Source organism: Chelonoidis abingdonii, chromosome 5 (assembly GCF_003597395.2).
Source record: "Chelonoidis abingdonii isolate Lonesome George chromosome 5, CheloAbing_2.0, whole genome shotgun sequence".
Classification (NCBI taxonomy): domain Eukaryota; kingdom Metazoa; phylum Chordata; order Testudines; family Testudinidae; genus Chelonoidis; species Chelonoidis abingdonii.
The window spans coordinates 88,016,843-88,036,559 of record NC_133773.1 but is presented as its reverse complement, the minus strand read 5'-3'; the positions used below and the strand labels follow the sequence as shown (position 1 = coordinate 88,036,559).

At 40.2% G+C, this 19,717-nt stretch overlaps 1 protein-coding gene across 2 annotated transcripts in view; it reads left to right on the top strand.

The window, feature by feature from the left end:
- MICU3 (mitochondrial calcium uptake family member 3) overlaps positions 1-19,717 on the top strand; it is a 90,423-nt gene that overhangs the window by 16,560 nt on the left and 54,146 nt on the right. For both annotated transcript variants that reach the window (XM_075066433.1, XM_032770064.2), the window contains exons 4-6: positions 5,389-5,436; positions 11,942-12,024; positions 17,566-17,637. In XM_075066433.1, the coding sequence (XP_074922534.1) occupies positions 5,389-5,436; positions 11,942-12,024; positions 17,566-17,637 (203 nt within the window). The remainder of the gene's footprint in view (positions 1-5,388; positions 5,437-11,941; positions 12,025-17,565; positions 17,638-19,717) is intronic.

Sequence of the window (19,717 nt, the reverse complement as noted above, 5' to 3'; positions counted from 1 at the left end):
AAGCAATATTAAATTATTTGCATGTTCCTCATATATGATGCAAGGTGCAAAACTGGATCGCTACATCAAATGTACCTTCGGTTTAGAAAAAGTATGAAGTAAAATATAAAGGAATTATTTAATTAAAAGTCTGACTAAATTGGATGCTAAATGACACTTTAATTAATAATGGGGGGAAAACAAATACGGGCTCCCCTGCCTACTTCCCCTGCTGCAGGAGGGGGGAAAAGCCACATGCCACTCTTACTCCACGTCTAATAAGAAAAAGGCAAGGACATTACAAACCTGAGGGGAAGCTAAATCCATCCTTGGGTGAGGAACTGGACTGAAAGGCTTTCCTGCTGAGAGGCGATACTGAGTGTGCTACCCAGTAGACCGCCTGACCCTCCGAGGGCTCTGTTGCATTTGACTTGATAGACAGTGTTCTCAGCACACTCGTGGCCAAGGCATTGTCAATTTTTGAGGGTGCATCACAGCAAAAGAGATTTTAAAGAAGAGATTTGAAGGAGTATAGTGAAGTAGCTTTGTGGATACTTACAGGCACATCCTCCCAAGCATGGGACAACATGGGAGAAAGCATAAGGTGCTTGTTTCTTATCAATATTTGATGATAAAATAATCTTCATATAAATTGAGAATTACATTGTGTTCTATTAATATTTGTTTAATAATAGTTGTGACTCTACTTTTAAAAGATCCAGATATGCTCTGAATAATTGTAAACATTGCCATATAATAGGCAATCCCATATGCAATATAAATAACTCTTCTAAGGAAGCTTCCGTAACTTTTTTTTCTGTTTGCAACCTACAGTTGATTCAACTCCAGATTCCACACAGACAAAACAACTATGTCTCTACGTTATTTGAATTCTTTATTGAACTATTTTAGAACATAGAACCTATTATATCAATATTCTCCATTAAAAAGCGTATCCAATAATAAGTTTTGTGAATTATATAATACAAATGTCTCTAAAATTTCTGCATCTGATTCACCAATGTTTTACTCCAGTTTTCTGCCAGTGAGAGTCAATTGAAATTAATAAAATTATGGTGTAAAATTGGAGCAAAGTGGTAGACTAATCATAGTGCTTTTAATTAGTAGGTTCAAATTACTTTACAAAAGAGGTATCATTATCTCCACTTTATAAATGGGGAATCTGAGAGGCAGAGAGATGACATGCCAAAGGCAGAGATAGGAATAGAATTGAGATCTCCAGAGTCCCAATCCAGTCTTAATCCCCTAGTTCACACTGCCTCTCCATTAGGCTTTATTGCTACAATATATGCATTTTGATATCAAGTATGTAGATGGACAGGTCTTCAGCTGGTGTATTTTGGCAGAGCTTCATAGAAGTCAATTCAGCTATACCAATTTACGCCAGCTAAGGATAGCGCCCAGGGCTTTTTATTTTAATTATTTTCACCTCAAGTGACCTCTGCACCTCCTATGTGGTCGTCGAGTTAGCCCTTCTTTCTGAGCAATAGTCATTCCAGAATCTTTCTCCCATAACACTCAGGGCAGTCATCCAGAACTATCTGTCCATTGGTTGCAATATATTAGTACAAACAAAAGGAGGGAATGCTTTCAAGGCCTCCTGGATAGCTCCCTTCATGTCTGCTGACATACTACTTGACAGTTGCTCTTCCTTCCCTTGTTTTACAACAAAGAAGGTGGTATCAAGCACTGGAAAACAATCTGTAAAATAATTTTTTACATTTGACTGATTAGTCAAGGATGTTTTACATCCCTTTATCTATATCTCCGCTGCATTTGATCTCTAGGTAGCTGACCTTGCAAGTAGTTACATACCTAATGAAAAATTGGAACTGGCCTTTGACACATAACAGTAATTCTTAGTTTCTGAGGTGCTGTACGAAATCTAGATGCACAAGGCAGAATACATGGTTGTATTTATTATTAGAGTAACTGCTTTTAAATTTTCAGTGCTAGCAGAAGTAGTTAAATTTTGTTTACAAATCTACAGTTTTTTGGAGGGGGGAGGAAGTGAGTGAGATACTGACTTATAAGGAAAATGGATAGTATTAGAACAGCTTAGAAGCCTTCTCTACTTTAGCAGCACCATAACAACAACCAGTGGCATCAGGAGTTTTACTCCAGGAATTTCCATTTAGACTAGGGAAATGGGAGAAGAATTAAATATGTTTCTTTATTTTATTTTCTGAAATTAGGGGTGCGGCTAGGGTGGGAGAAGAAAGAAGTTAAAATATGGTGAATTTACAGGTGTTTAAGGGTTCATTTAGGGATGTAAATAGGTGGTTTGGTGTGATTAAATGATAGCTTAATCAACTGCCTTCCTTTTACATTATCCCCACATTCCAGCCTCAGTGGTGAGGACCAAAATGATCTGGGTATTTTTTCTTGTCTTTTGAGGGTAGGAGACATATCCGTCATGGAAGCATTGCCCTTTTAAGATAAATGGCCTAGGTGTAGGATTATTACGTGATCTGTTGTATTGGAGAATATTTAGGGAGTGGTTCTGAAGGTAATGGAGTTGAAGTTTTACGATCTTTTACGGTGTTATTGGTAAAGGTGTTTGGAAGAATGAATAGTCTTCTTAGATTGGCTTTGTAGCCTTCATTGAAGATGCTTGTTCTTGCATTGAGGTGTGGCAGCTATGACCATTCACTAAGTACTGCAGGGGGCCAAAAGTGTTGAAAAATGTTGGTGTGTGTAGGGAATATGGTAGTATCGTATGCAGAGAATTAATTGTGAGTGTTTGGATTCCTCCGTTCCTATATTCGTGTATGGGAGGAGACAAGTCAGGAAAATACCTTGTGAAGTCAAAACGCATAATCTCTGTTTCACTGGTTTTGCCTATAGTTAAGGACAAAAATTCCAGTCTTAGCTTCATACTGAGTCCCCTGAGGCTTGCATGTACTAGCAAATTGTACTGTGAGCTGCTGACCCACCTTGATGGTACCAAGGCTAATAGCAGTCAGTGTTTTTAACGTGTATGGATGACAAATTGTTATAATGAACTTTGGATTTCCCAGCTACTATGATGACCATGAAAAAATTCCAGGTGGTTCCTGGTTCAACTCTCACAGCTAGTCAGGTGTTTGGTTTGTGATTGGAAGTTAATCATTTAGGGCTAGATTTTTAAAGGTATATAGGCACCTAAAGATGCAGATAGGAGACTAATGGCATTTTCAGGAGCACACAGGTGATTAACTTGCATAGAAATAAATGAGAATTAGGTGTCTAGGCACTTTTGAAAATCCCACTAGGCAGCTGCATCTTCAGGCAGCACTTAAATACTTGAAAAAATCTGGCCCTTGAAGTTTGGCCAATATTATAGACTAACTCATAACTCCTATGTTTTTGAGATAGTGCCCCTCCTATCATGTTGGGGACTAGGAACCAGTTTTGATGGTCTATCCTTAAAGATTAATGGAGCTGAAGCCTTTCCAGTAGACCCTCAAGGCAATAATTGTTTCTTAAGCAGCCCATTTTGAAAAGAGTCCAGAATACGCCTAATTTACTGACCTTCTGGGCATGCTGCAAGACTATCTATTTACCTAGACTTTGGGGGAAAAAGGAGTACAATTTGTGATAATGGGCATATAATATGGATGTTGAGTTCAACCCTGATTAATTATTTTCTGTAGTAAGAACCAGATGCTAGTTCAGAATTTTTTGTGATTGGATTTTTAACACATTGCAAAAGTATCTAGAGGCCTAGAATAGGTGCTTCATATATATCTAAAAAAGTAAATAGTTCAGACATTACACTTTTTAACAAAGCCTTAGAAATCATTATTTAATTAAAGTTTATAAGCTCATCTAGTAAGAGCTGAATGTAAAATTCAAAGCATAATTAGAGTGTATGTATGTATATACAGAGGCAGCTAAATACTAAAATCTGTGTATTGTTAAGCAACGTGAGAATCAAAATTCCTAACAAGATATGTGTACTAAGATTTAGTAAAATTATAACTCAAGCTAGAACATATTTAAACAGCTGACATCAGGAGGGAACACAATTTTAATTGTAATGTGAAACCTTTGTATACTACCATAAGATACTTCCATGTGTCATAGTTGGGGTTTTGGAAAAACTTGGTGTAATGCATCATACACATTACTTTCAAGGGATGAGACTAAGCTATGTTTTACCTAGTGTCTTAGTAGTAAGGCTGCAGTGTATTTGTAGAGCAACTTACCTGGACTACAAACCACTCTCCGCTGGTGAGAAAGAGATTTTGGTTTTCTGACAGTTCCAAAATATCGGAAATTAGTCTCACATTGAACAAAACCTTTTGGATATTTTTAACTTGTTCTAAAAGATAAAGAAAATGAAGGGCTATGTTTGGAAAACAGGAGAAGGTGATTTATAACCATTAGTCCAGTGGTTCTTAACCTTTACTACAGCCTGCACCCCTTTGTTTCTCAAAATATGTTCTCGCACCCTTTATCAAAAATCGTGCTTGTGCTTAATTTGTGTTTTTGATGATTTACATTCTAAATTTTTTGGCATGTCTTGCACCCCCAGAAAGGGCATCTCGCACCCCCAGGCGGTGTGTGCACCCCAGGTGAAGAACCCACTGGGTTAGAGCAATCACCTGGAATGTGGACAGCCTAGGTCTGGAGCAGAGGGCCTAGACCACCAGGCTATTGGCTGCCTATTCTAGTGTGGGGCTTCTGAAGCTGTTCCATTTTATATAAATAAATATTCATTGAAGCAGGAATTGGAATGTAGGTGTTCTCCCTCCCAGGTGAGTGTCCTGAGTACAAGGCTATAGAGTCATTCATTTTCACTCTTCCCCCCTCAAGTACTGTTCAAGTATTTTATAAAAAGTGGAACAGCTTCTATGGGACAGAGTAAGAGAGCCCCTCCCCCCTTTTAGAATACCCAATAGCCTGGTTGTTATGGTACTTACCTAGAAGGAGTGGAGACCTGGGTTCAAGTCCCTGGTCTGGAGTGAAGATTTGAACCTGGGTCTTCCACTTCCCAAATGAGTACTTTAACCATTGCACTAAAGGTTATAAGGGGGGGGTGACCGTGCCCCCCCCCCCGCCTTTTTTGTGAATAATGCCTAGATCTCTGTGTGAAATCTTGCTTGAAAAAGATTTCATTTTGTTTATGCTGAAATGATTCATTTTGACTTTTTGGGAAATTTTTCTGGGTTTTTTTTTTACTGAAACATTTTGCTGGAATCTACATGAACTTGCAAAATGTTTCAGTCAACCTAAATCTGCTTTCTGACTGAAAAATAGTTTCATCTGAACAATTTTGCCCAGCTGTAATGTATATATATGTTAATAAAAAAAAAAAAAAGAGACAAAAGTCTAATTTTTCAAGCTTGACAAATGCAGGCTCATTAGAGTTGATATGACATGACACTTTTTTTTTGTCTCTAGGTTTGATTTCCTACACAGAATATCTGTTTCTCCTTTGTATCTTAACAAGTAAGTATTCTGAAAAAAACTCACTGCAATTTTGTAAATGGAGGAGGTTTTGGAATTAATTGATAAACTTAACCGTAACAAGTCACTGAGACCAGATGGCATTCACCCAAGAGTTCTGAAAGAACTCAAATGTGAAACTGTGGAACTATTAACTATGGTTTGTAACCTGTCCTTTAAATCAGCTGCTGTACCCAATGACTGGAAGATAGCTATTGTAACACCAGTATTTAAAAAGGGCTCTAGAGGTGATCCTGGCAATTACAGACCAGTAAGTCTAATGTCAGTAGTGGGCAAATTAGTTGAAACAATAGTAAAGAATAAAATTGTCAGACACACAGAAGAACATAAATTGTTGGGCAAAAGTCAACATGGTTTCTGTAAAGGGAAATCATGTCTTACTAATCTATTAGAGTTCTTTGAAGGGGTCAACAAACATGTGGACAAGGAGGATCTATGGACATAGTGTACTTAGATTTACAGAAAGCCTTTGAGAAGGTCCTTCACCAAAGGCTCTTACCTAAATTAAGTTGTCATGGAATAAGAGGGAAGATCCTTTCATGGATTGAGAACTGGTTAAAAGACAGGGGAAAAAGGGTAGGAATAAATGGTAAATTTTCAGAATGAAGAGAAGTAACTAGTGGTCTTCCCTAAGGGTCAGTCCTAGGACCAGTCCTATTCAACTTATTCATAAATGATCTGGAGAAGGGGATAAACAGTGAGGTGGCAAAGATTGCAGATGATACTAAACTGCTCAAGATAGTTATGACCAAACAGGGCCGGTGCAAGGATGTTTTGCCCTCCCCTGTCCCCAAGCTCCTGCCCTCAGGTCCCCCCCCACCCCTGCGGCAGCTCCCCTGCTCTGCCCTGAGGTGACTCCCCCGCAGCAGCTCCCCCCCTCTGCTCTTGAGGCGCCCCCCCCTGCGGCAGCTCCTCACCCCCCCGCCCCAACTCACCCCTGCTCTGCCTCCACCCTGAGCACACTGTCGCTGCTTCACTTCTCCTGCCTTCCAGGCTTGTGGCACCTAAGCTGATTGGTGCCGCAAGCCTGGGAGGCAGGAGAAGTGAAACAGCTCACCCCTGCTCCGCCTCCACCGTGAGCACGCCATCTCTGCTTCACTTCTCCCACCTCCCAGGTTTGCAGCGCCAATCAGCTTAGGTGCTGCAAGCCTGGGAGGCAGGAGAAGTGAAGCAGCCACGGCGTGCTCGGGGAGGAGGTGGGGGCAGGGGTTAGCTGGGGCGGTTAGTTCCGCTCCCTTGCTGCAGGCGGCCCTCCTCGCGCTCTCCTGCCCCAGCTCCCTCCGCCTAAATGCCGGTGGCGACCAGGGCAGCCGAAGATCTGGCCGCCACGGTCACTGCCGAAGAAAATGCCACCCCCCCAAATCCTAGCGCCCTAAGCGATCGCATAAGTCGCCTAAATGATTGCACCGGCCCTGAGACCAAAGCAGACTATGAAGAACTTCAAAACGATGTCACAAAACTAAGTGATTGGGCAACAAAATGGCAAATGAACTTTAATTTGGATAAATGTAAAGTAATGCACATTGGAAAAAATAACCCCAACCCTATACATATAATATGATGGGGGCTAATTTAGCTACAGCTATTCAAGAAAGAGATCTTGGCGTCATCGTGGATAGTTCTCTGAAGACGTCCATGCAGTTTGCAGTGGCAGTCAAAAAAGCAAACAGGATGTTAGGAATCATTCAAAAAGGGATAGAGAATAAGACAGAGAATATCTTATTGCCCTTATATAAATCCATGATACGCCCACATCTTGAATACTGCGTTCAGATGTGGTCTCTTCATCTCAAAAAAGTTATAGTGGCATTAGAAAAGGTTCAGAGAAGGGCAACTAAAATGATTAGGGGCTTGGAACGGGTCTCATATAAGGAGAGATTAAAGAGCCTAGGACTTTTCATCTTGGAAAGGAGGAGACTAAGAGGGCATATGATAGAGATATATAAAATCATGAGTGGTGTGGAGAAAGTGAATAAGGAAAAGTTATTTACTTGTTCCCATAATATAGAACTAGGGGCCACAAAATGAAATTAATGGGCAGCAGGTTTAAAACAAATAAAAGGAAGTTCTTCACACAACGCACAGTCAACCTGTGGAACTCCTTGCCTGAGGAGGTTGTGAAGGCTAGGACTATAACAGGATTTTAAAGCGAACTAGATAAATTCATGGAGGTTAAGGCTTTTAATCAGGATGGGTAAGGACTGGTATCCCTAGCCTCTGTTTGTCAGAGGGTGGTGGTGGCTGGCAGGAGGGAGATCACTTGATCATTACCTGTTAGGTTCACTCCCTCTGGGGCACCTGGCATTGGCCACTGTCAGCAGACAAGATACTGGGCTGGATGGACCTTTGGTCTGACTCAGTGTGTCCATTTTTATGTTCTTGTATGTTCTTGTATGTTATTTATTCCAAAAATTATGCATGTGATTTTTCCCCATATAATTTATATCTTTTCCATATAACTTGGCAATTGTATTATCCCAGTGTAATCTCGTAACATTTCAATTGAAGTGTTGTATTACATAAGGCACCCTTTACTGAAAATGAGAGATTAAGGTTTATCAGATTATTTGAACATCAGTTTGTAGTGTATAATCTCGGTCCTCTGAAATTGCTATATAATTGTTAGATTTATAAAGGACTTTTGAAGATGGAGAGAGATACATAAATTGTAAATATTATTTTTCAATCCATATATGATATCTGCTTACACAGTTTTAGAAAATCTGTTGAAACTGAGCCAAACATTTATTTGTAAACAACAAACATCATCAAAATTAAATATTTGTTTTGTCTTCCACTTGGGAAAACAATATTGAAGAATGTAGAAGGTGTAATTGTTTGATTGTACTAGAGTCAATTATTTATAATGTAGATCGGGGTAGGCAACCTATGGCATGCATGCCGAAGGCAGCACGCGAGCTGATTTTCAGTGGCACTCACACTGCCTGGGTCCTGGCTACTGGTCCTGGGGGGCTCTGCATTTTAATTTAATTTTAAATGAAGTTTCTTAAACATTTTAAAAACCTTTTTTACTTTTACATACAACAATAGTTTAGTTATATATTATAGGCATATAGAAAGAGACCTTCTAAAAACATTAAAATGTATTACCAGCACACGAAACCTTAAAATTAGAATGAATAAATGAAGACTCGGCACACCACTTCTGAAAGGTTGCCAACCCCTGGTATAGATTTTCCATAACTACCACATTTGTTTGAGATTTTAGATTTGTAAATTAAAAATGTACAGACTAGTTTTAGAAGTTTTGTTAACTTCAAATAGTAGGCTTTTAAAACTGTTATCTTTTGGAATTTAAAAATCAAACACAAAAACCACAACAGTGCTTCATATATTTGGGTATTTCATGCAAGAATTCTCGACTGTAAGCATGAAATCATGTATACAGGGTTGTACGTGTCAGAACCAAGTTCTTTTTAATCCAGACTTTTCAAAGAGGTTTATATGAGAAACTGATACCTCACATGTAGAGCTCAGGGCTCTTCTTTCATAAGAAGTTAAGGGAGAAGAAAACCCCATTTTCTACGTAAGCTGAAAGCTGTGTTCCAGAAAGAAAGTGTATTCATCACTGAGAAAGAGTGAAGTGGGCTATGGACTACCTAAGATACTATTTGCTGAGGAACCTTTTTTTCTCTGATTACAGTCTTCCCTAAATGGAGCCTTGGCAGGCACCCAGTGCTGACAGCAGCAGCCCAACAGGCACCTTGCGCTGACTCATAATTTGGGGGGGCACTGAAACCTGAACCCTAGTGTGCCCAGCAGAGACTGAAGCCCCAGTACTTCCCAGCAGGGGCTGAAGCTCCGAACTCCAGTGCACCTGGTGGGGCTTCATTAGGGAGGGCAGGGGAGCACCTGCCCAACCCCCCAGTTACAAGTCAGCCCTGAGCGCCAGCTCCTCCGAACCCACCAGCACACAGCCTATCATTCCTCTCTCTACCTGCACTAGACCCCCCCACATACACACTAACTGCTCTCGGCTCCCCAGAGTTTTGTGGTCTGGTCAAAAGCATCTAGCAATCTGGATTTTTCCCACGGTCCTTCTATTGACTACCCCTGCTCTAGAATATTTTGGGTGAGGAGCTTCCCTGATTTTGTTTTCCATTACAGATAATATCCATATAATGGACTAGTGTCTGACCAAAAATTAGATTCTTTATTATAGGTAAGAAGTGAAATGAGAAGTGCCTTATCCATTTTTTAACTGAAGAATAAAATAGTTCAGTTGTCTGAATGGTAGAAGTTAAACTGGAATTTTCAAAATCCAAACAGTAGAGGTTATGAGCTGGTGCCATTTTTATGTAATGACAGAGTTAGAAGAGGGCTTTAGTCCATCATTGCATAGGGCCACATGTAAATGCAAGAAATTATTACTAAACTGAATAATGTAATAAACTTTAGAGTTCAGGTTAATATGACTGGGTTTTTAATTCTTCCTTTCAAGTACTAAAGAGACCTACTAGAATAATAGTGTACATGTGGAGTAAATACAATCATTGCATACCTTTTATAGAGATGGAATGTATGGTCATAGGACTCGGCTTTAAATTGGTTTGTCAGCTGTTCCTCTTGCCAATATCAGGGAACATGAATATGGATTGTTTTAGATGGTAGCTTTAAGTCCTGACCAAGGGCACATAGTAGCATCTCTTTAGTCAGTGGGAGATCTATTTTTTTTTCCCAACCAAACTTTTGGCCAGTCAGTTTAATAAAAATGTCATTTGATATTTTAAAAGGAAAATTGTATTGGAAGATTCTCTGAAGGATTCATTTAACATCTTAGTCTCCATTTTTTTTCTAGTGCTGCCTTGGCATTTAGAAGTTGAAAGGAAATGGTATTCGTAATTCTCTGAGACTCTCTGGTTAATAAATTACTGGTACTCTGGTATACCAAAATGTTCTATTAGCCTCTTATTATTATTTCAAAGTCATTTGATACTCTCTGTCCTCAGGTGAGACATTAATTCCTATAAAAGTCAATGGAGTTACACATTCGGTGAATCTGTCCCCTTATCTTTAATTGCCAGGCTTTTGAAATATAATGGAGCTCAGTGGGATGGGGGAGAGTGCATGTGTGTCACCTTCTATTAACCTAACATAAGTAATACAGTGCTAAACAGAAGAAGGCTTTACAACTCTTGGTTACTCCTGATCTAGAGTTTCTGTTACTTGCCTTGTCCCTATTTCCCTTTTCCTTGTGTCCTCTAAATACATTTCCTTGTTAAATCTGTTCCGTGAGTGATATCTTAAATTTCATTTCTTGCCCCATTTTTTTTTGCCATAATACACAAGATACTAAATTGTTTGCTTACTTTGATATTGCTAGATTTTTAAAAGGTTTATTACATAAGCTTCTAATATAGCCTGGCTCTTGAATTCTCTTGTTTAGTTTTTACTAGTCTTTATCTGTATTCTTTTAAGATGTCATTTCTTCTGGCTGTTTCCAAAGCTTTTAAAGAGAGCAATGAGTGATTTGTAGGGTATGTTAAAAGATAGCCTGTTTACTCTCCTCCACAAAGATAAGGTTGTCTTTAAGACTGTCACTTCTCACCTAACGCTGTTCAGGATTTCACCTTGGACAGTCTGTTGTTTCTCTTATTGTCCTTAGCAAGTTCTTGTTTCTGGATAGTAGAAGTCAGTTTTTATAAAATTGAATTGTAACAAGATTGTAAATTAAAATTTGGATGATATTTCATCATTGCAAAAACCTTATAAGTTTGGGGGGGTTATTAATTAATTTTGGTGGGTCATGCCTTTCCAAGTAAAAGTTGTACAAATGGATTGACTGTGTATGTTTTTGCTGAGTAAAGCTGGCTCTGAATTAAGGTGCATTGTTCCAGCAACATGGTAGTCTCTATTTTCTGACATTCCAATCAACATAATTTTCAGATCAGAAATGTGGAGTCAGATATATATCTTTTTGGAAGCACTATTTGGACTTCTGTGCAACAGCTGATCCTCATTTCAATTAAGCAGTATTGTAAAAATATATATATTTTTAAATCTCCTAATTCTGTAAGCACATAACCACCGCCACACCACCCCAGCACCACACCACACACACACACAAATAATGGGTTTTGCCTCAATTTCCACAATGACTCTGGGAGGAATATTGGCCCTACCCCCAGGAGGTGACAACAGGGAATAGCCATGTATGATTGCTTCTCCCTCTTCAATTCCAAACCAGCCACTGCTCTAAGATGTTTTACCTTTTTTCTTTTCTTTTTTTTTTCAGTCTATGAACTTTGAGGTGTGCATTAAGTTTCTGAAATGTTGAAGGTGAAACAAATGTATAAGGTGAGATCCCTAGCTGCTGTAAGTCAGTTATATACTGTTTATATGCACAAATATACTGATTTACGCTAGTTAAGGATCTGGTTTAAAATATTCGGTTTATATTCATAAAGGTTAAATTTTTATCATCACTTTTCGCAAATAATTGACAGTCGTATTCTTTTTCTGGCAGAGCCTCATGCAGGTTTTAAAATAGCTTTCAACATGTTTGATACTGATGGCAATGAGATGGTCGACAAAAAGGAGTTCTTAGTGGTATGTATATTAGATATTGCCCTTTGATCAGTTTCTGAGTATTTTGACATAATCTTGCTATCATTCTATTTTTATGTTTAAATTCTTTATGACAATGAGAGATTGCATAAAATGCTAATTAACTGTAAATGTCAACTGTTTATAATGGCGCATAGATGTACTGCATGCTGTGCTTTGAAGTTGAATTGTCATTTCCCTTCTCCTTTTGTTGTTAATAAATTTCTCTAATAAAATTCCCTTTGGGCTAATATTGCCGCAGCTGTGATCAGCAGTTACTTGAGCTAGACACACTTTGGTATAACAATGAGGGAGCTTGTGGCAGGATGTTCTCCAGGTGGCCCCTTGACTTTGTCGTTTATTTCCCCACTTGATCCAAAATAACCTGAATCAGTTGACTTTATGACATGCTGCAAGGCCAATCTATTTTGGGGACCATTTGGAGAGGCTATGAGGTAGAACTGAGACATTGCTGTGCAGCTTTGCCCCACCATATCATTAAGGTCCGATTTCATCAAAGCACTACAGTGTATTTAAATAATATTGATTTCAGGTGAAGACTTACAGTGAAGCACATGCTGAAGTGATTTGCTGAATTGGGCTTTTAGTGATTTTATTACACCTGGATGATGTTGGTGGCAAGGCTGACTGGGGTCTGAATAATTTGTACTTTTAAATAATGGCAGGACACCTAGAGCTTTTGGATTAGGTGTTGTGACAAATATGACAATTTCCTGCAATATCATTGGGAGCTCTTACTGTATTAAGTTTATGTATCATTGTGGGCCAGGGATTGAAGGTAACTCCGTGGGGGAGAGTAACCACAGCCCTCCAGGAACTAAGAACAGTGGAGTGTGATTGGGTACTCACTCAGGATGTAACACATCCAGAGAGGGACCATGTCCTGGGGAGGCTCAGCTATACTAGTTCACAGGGGCGGCAGGTTTGTATAATTATTGGTGGTTCCCAAAACGGGTCCAAGTCCCACCCCCCAACAGGGGTGCTGGGGAGAGGGCTGCAGGGTGGGGCTGGGGATGAGGGGTTCCTGGTGCAGGAGGGGGCTCACGGCTGGGGCAGAGGGTTGGGGGGTAGGGGGTGCGGGCTCTGGAGTGGGGTGGGGCTGAGCTGGGGATGAGTTTGGGGTGCAGGCAGGCTGCCCTTGGCTGGGGCCAGAGACGAGGATTCCCCCCAGTCCTCTCCCCACCAGCAGCAGCGAGCTCTGGAGCAGGAGCTCCCTCTCCACTCCTGGCAGCACACTCACCTAACACCACTGTCACTGCTCTTAGGGCCTCTCTCAGGTCCAGGAATCCCCTTCACCTCCACTGTGGCAGGTGCAGGGGGGGAGGGCTGCCATCACGTGTGCGCCTCCTCCCCTGCTGTTGTCCCTCACTGTAGCCTCACTGGGGGTGGGGGATTGGGCTGCTCCTTGCCCAGCATGGGGCAGGAGCAGTGACTGTGGGCGGGGGGGGCCCTGTGCTGGTGGATGGTCCCGCTGGAAAAGCGAAGGGTCTGTCTGGCTGAGGCGTAAGGGCAGGGTCAACCTTGGTCAGTCCGTACTGGCACTAGTGGATGTGGGTCACTAGGACCCTGCGGCAGCAGTTGATGCCAGGACCTGGCATTGCAGAGTGCAGCACAGAGCTGCAGGGGGCAGCCACCCACTTGAGGCAGGGATGCTATGGGACCTGGGGAGACGTGCGGGGGCAGCACGTGGGGGCTGGGATACTCTTGGGGAGGCATGTGAGGGTGGCAGGTAGGGCCTAGGGAGAGAGCCAGCCCCATACATTGGTGGAGCGGGGCCCGTGGACCCCAAATTTGCTAGAGCATGGGCACCATGGGCCCATATAACTCGCCATCCCTACTAGTTGCACTGGATTCTCCAGAGGCCAAAGACGAAGGAAGGACTTTTAGGTAATTAACCTAAGTTTAAGCTGACTCAGGGGCTTCATTATGTTCTGGAAAACAGACAAGGCCTTCTGTCCAAGAGAAGGGCCCCAATCCTTGGGGAAGCGTTGGAAGGACTGATGCCAACTAGGGTCATCCCTGTTAAGCTTATTAGTATGCACGTAGGGTTTTTTTAAAATTTTTTTTAGTATATTTTCTCTGAAATGCTTTTTTACTTTACGACTAAATGGCTGACATGAGATGACTAGGCTTAGTCCCTGATTCTACCCTGGGTTTATCACTGTTCCCATGTAGAGTGCCTGTGCATAGTGTATGACAGGATGAAGGCCTTCACTGGCTCTGTGAATTTCTAGCAGGCAAAACCTCCACCATAATAACTGGTATAATTTGTGCTAGTCTTAGCTAAGCCAAAGTGTAAATGGATATATGGGCTGAAACAATGTCATCTGTGAAGCACATTGGTAGGGATATGTAAAATATTGATTTTTGGTGCACCTTCACTGTTATACTGCAATAGAACCTCAGAGTTATGGATACCTCGGGAATGGAGGTTGTCTGTAACTGAAGTGTTTGTAACTCTGAACAAAGGGCAGTTTGGGCTGCAGATCCAGCGGTTGACTCTCAAGGCCAAGCTTCAGCAGGAGCTGAGCTCTTTACTCAGCTCAGGCATGAGTTTGGAAACTTGTCCCTCTCCTGGTTTGGTGTGTGTGTGTGTGTGTGTGTGTGTGTGTGTGTGTGTGTGTGTGTGTGTGTGTGTGTGTGTGTGTGTGTGTGTGTGTGTGTGTAAGCAGGGGTGAAAGCAGCGCAGACTCCAGCCCTGCTCCTGCTCTGCTGGATCCGGCTGCTGTGGGCTGGCAACCCCAGCATCTTGCTGTAAATGACTGCCCTGCACATGGAGTTGGGGACAGGCAGCCCAGATGTTTCTACCTTTAAGATGCAAAACAGGCACAGTACAGTATTTGCTTTTTTTCTTTTTTTTAATCTCTGCTTCTTCCTGATTTGTTACTTCTGGTTTCACATGATGTCCAGTTGACCAGTCAGCCTGTAACTCTGGTGTCCGTATCTTCGAGGTACTACTGTAAATAAAGGAATTAAGTTGCTGTTGTCTCTTGCAAACAGAGAGTTCCCCTGTTGCGAAATCATTTTCCAAGACTCAGAAGTGCTGTTTATTCTAGCAAGAGTTTGGAATAATTTATATTTAATAAATTGACTTCTGATATGTCGTCTTTAAACAGTAGAATGCTAACACATTTTGTAATGTGATAAGTTCTCCCACTTTTGGCCTTTGTCTCTGTTTCCTTCTTATGGGACTTTATGGGCTAGATTCTTCTCAGTGCCAAGATCTGCACCTTTCCTCCTGTGACAAGCAAGCCATCAGGGAGTCAGTTTTAGCTCTCTGATTCTCAAGCCGTAGTGGCTCCATCCCCAGCTCTGGTGTAAGCTTTACGCTTTAACTGAGGTAAACTGGCTATGAACCTTATGCATGCATAGTCCAGCTGAGAATTGGCAAAGTATAGCAATGTTCTGACATAGACCCTGTGAAGAAGTTGATGATGGGGAGAAGTTAGCGTTCAGTAGTCACTCCATTAGTATTGTACTGGGTGAGACCTCTGTCTTTCCCTCCTGTGGAGGAATTCTCAGTTAGCCACTTGCAGTCAGGATGTGGCTCTTTTCTGCTACTCAAGCAATGAGTAGAATCTGGACTGCATATATAAATTTGGCTCTGGTGTTTTCCTTGATCTGAAAAAGTAAATTATCTAGATTTAAAAGGTGTATTGTGCTTTGTGCACGGGGAAACATAACAGCCACCATATCAACAGCACCTATAGGACATAAAATATTACAAACTTTTGAGAAACGCAATGCAAATCTTGGGCATAATTGGGCCCTGTATATGATATACTATAAACTGTTTAAAAAGTGCTGAAAGCCATGATATCACACTAATAGTAAGGTTTATTACACTTTATACAAGTCAGTTTAACTATATAATTACTTTAATTATGCAGTGTATAGTATATGAGTGCCAGCTATGTGATATTTCAACCATCATGTAACCAAATGAGTTACTTGTTAGACAGATTGTGTTATAATAAAGACAGGTTATCAGTTTGCTAAAACTGAAATTTTGACTTTTCATCTGAATTTGGAATAAGAAAATGTTTTGAAATCTCAAATTCTCATGGGACAGGAAAATTATTTCCCATGTTTAGTATAAATAAATTAAGGTTTTCACAGCAACATTAATTTGTCTGAATTGTACATATAGTTTTCTATAAAAGACGGTATAGACTTCATCAGTGTAAATAGTAAACCAAAATACTACATATCTTAAACGTGCAACATGGACTAGTTAATGTTGCTATAGAAACACTTTTGCATTTCTTGGCTGTTTAGCCTGTACATTTGGAAATGTAATATTGCATTAATCTATGTTTTGCAGTTGACTATATCTAATATATGATTGACATAATATATAAATGGACTTTATAAAGATTTAGATAACTATGCAGGGGTATTATGCATTATGCTGTTAAAGAGGTTTGATATAAGCAGATTTGATTCTTCTTTTACTATGATTTTTGGGTCTATATTGTGATGGAAGTTGAAAGTTAATACAGATTTAAATGGAAAATTCGTACTGTTTCACTCTTCAGGAACTATCACTGCTAAGTAGTTGATGATAAGTGATCTATTTTCTTGATTTACACGTTCAGGTGATGAAATTAATGTAATTAATTTATTGTACCCTGTGACCATAGAAACATTGTCCTTAAGATAAATTGTGCTATTACACAAGGGATCCAGATCTGATTTTTGATCTCAGATACTTGTTTTGCAGGCTATCAAAATAGAGAATAGTATAGAGGTGATTCTTTTTCTGTTGTTCAGATGATTGAGGGATTTGTGCTGCTACTTTGACCACTGCTGGTTAAGATTGAGAGCTTCACTCCTGCTCCTTCGTCTTGCGGCACAGTAGCATTGCAACACTGATAGCTTGTCCATAGAATAGACCAAATAGAATAACCAGATAACTCCGGTCATGAGCCACGAGTTCTGCTCTCTTTACCAGAAGTAATTATTTCATGGGTAGGAGTAAGAGACACAGATGTGACTTTTCATAGAATTATAGAAATTGTAGATAGGAAAAAACCCATTAGGTCATCTGGTCCATCACTTTGGGATTGAAGCATTATTGCCAACAGTGTGTTCTCCAGAATTTTGGCTTGTCCAGTTTCAAATACTAAAATGATGAGAATGACGTAAAATTCTGAGGACCCTGAGGCCCTTGCTCTAAAATATGTATTCCCTAAAGGTGCTGTTTACTTGGTATTTTATTTCAAAACAAACAGTTATTTTTGCCTTTTGATATGGAGGAGAAGGGGGTCAAGAGAGCTGGAGATTAGAAGGTGAGAGTCTGAGTATAAGGAACATTTTGGAACATTTATCTATCCCTGATCATATAAAATGATAATTCTGTTAAAACGATGTTTAATAGCTAAACTTTTTACAGCATGTGTATGTATGTATACAGCTCTGTGTATGTAGACATATTGACACATACGAGCAATTCTGCACTGTTTGTTATGTACATAGTAGCTCTGTTCCTGAATCAGAAGATAAAAATGGCTTGTTTTGCAGCTGCAAGAGATATTTAGAAAGAAAAATGAGAAGAGAGAAAGAAAAGGAGATGAAGAGAAACGTATAATGTTGGTAAGTAAAATTAGAATAGTTGTAGGTTTGTGGTTCTTGGATTTTTTTATGTACCTCAAAAGTGTGGTTATATTTATTAATTAAGAAGAATATTTATTTAATGTTACTAATCACTTTTAAGATTTCTGAGCAACTCTAGGTACCATATTGAATCACATAACTCCTAACAATATAAATGGTCAATTTGATTCTAAGCCTGTTTATTGAGGGGAGAATAATAGGTACTCCTGGGGGAATTCTGCACCAAAAAAATAAAAATTCTGCATTAAAAATTTAAAAATCTATGCACAATATTTTAAAATTCTGCATATTTTATTTGTCAGAATAACACAATATACTCACACCAGTTTCAATTAGTTTAGTAATTTATTTCAAAATACATGTGGGCAAGTATGTCTATAACAATATAGGGGAAAAAAAGATTCAGGAAATGTTCTTTGACAAATGGATTCTTTAGCAGGCATATTAATTGCTGGGAAAGAGCCCGGCTGTGGGTGAGAGAAATATATTTGGGGTTTTTGGGGGAAGGGAATTGTCATTGAGCCTCCCCCATGCAGAGCCTTGTTGACCCCTAGCCTCTCTCATTCAGTCAGGCACATCTGTCTCTGCCCCCAGGTGTGCCTCCACCCCCTCTCAGCCATCCCATCTCCCCCCCATCCCCATGTGTCCCTGCACTCCCTTGTCCCCATGTGTCCCTGCACCCTCACTCCCATTCAGCTCCCACGCCAGTATGCTCCCCACTAGCCCTTCTGAATCCCAGTCTGTGACCACCTCCCCCCCAGCAGCTCAATGTGACCTACACTGCCCATTCCCCCCATATCCCGTGCCTCCTGACCTGGCCTCACAGACAAGGTGCTCTGAGGAACACAGCCTCATCCCTTCCCTATCCACAGCTGGGGCTGTTCCTGCCTAGGAGTGGCTGCTCTCTGTTCTGGTGCCACAGCAGCCCCTGAGCCCCTGTTGGGCGAAAGGCGTAACTGCAGCACCTCTCCAGCAGAATATATTTTCTAAAGCGAAAAAAAAGTTCTGCATGGGAATGAATTCTGCACATGTGCAGTGGCATAGAATTCCCTCAGGAATAAATAGGGTCATTTTGGACCTAAAAGCGAACTACAAAGTTCCTGAAAAAATAAATGGTGTAAGATCCCCAAAGAGGAAAAATATACATAGGTGTTATTTTAAAATACAATTACGGTAGTATTTTATTTTATTTTTTAAATCAATAATTTATTCTGAATCTAAGATGTCTAGTAGACTTTCTAATATAGTCTTCTACCATAATGAGAGTGAATTACCTCGCTACCATCTTAAACGTAAGTTGAAAGACTCCTTTCATGCTGATCTTCTGTTCTCTCTCCCTCATAATTTTCTCAGAAATGTTCATATGGACTTACTATTTTCATACTTAATTTCAGCCCAAATCCTTTGACACATTTGAAGAAATGTGATTCATAAATTAAAATATAAACAAACTAAGATTTTGTACTCAGACTGAAATCTTTGTATTGAAGCACCTTATTTTCATTCTTCTGAACAAGGTTTGTTGAAAGATCACTGAATATGGTTCACCAGAGAGATCACCAGTTAAACATGTATATGTATGTCTGAAAATCTTCCATCTGTGTGAGTTAAAAATGCCACAAAAATTAAATACTGTGCGTGACCACTACATTTTTTCAATTGATGATAACTATTTGTGAAACATATGTCTTGAAACATTTCAAATAAATTTGTTCTTACTGAAGACTACAGGTCAAATCTTGGGATTTACTTTTATGTATGTGAAAGGCCAAGGAGTAGTGTAAAAGTTGTGGTTTGTCTGCATTAGGTAGGGCAGCAGCAGGGGCTTACGTCCCTGTAATCTCAGTGGTAGGTATCTACCAATCCCCCTTTGGAAAATGGGTGGATTCATGCACTGTGCAAATGGATTGGGCCAAAACCCCTGTCATAAATGGATAGGTAGGTAAGGGTTAAGTTTCTTTTACCTGAAAAGGGTAACCGAACACCTGACCAGAGGACCAATCAGGGAACTGGATTGTTTAAAGTCAGGGGCGGGAATTTGTATACTCGGGGTCTTTGT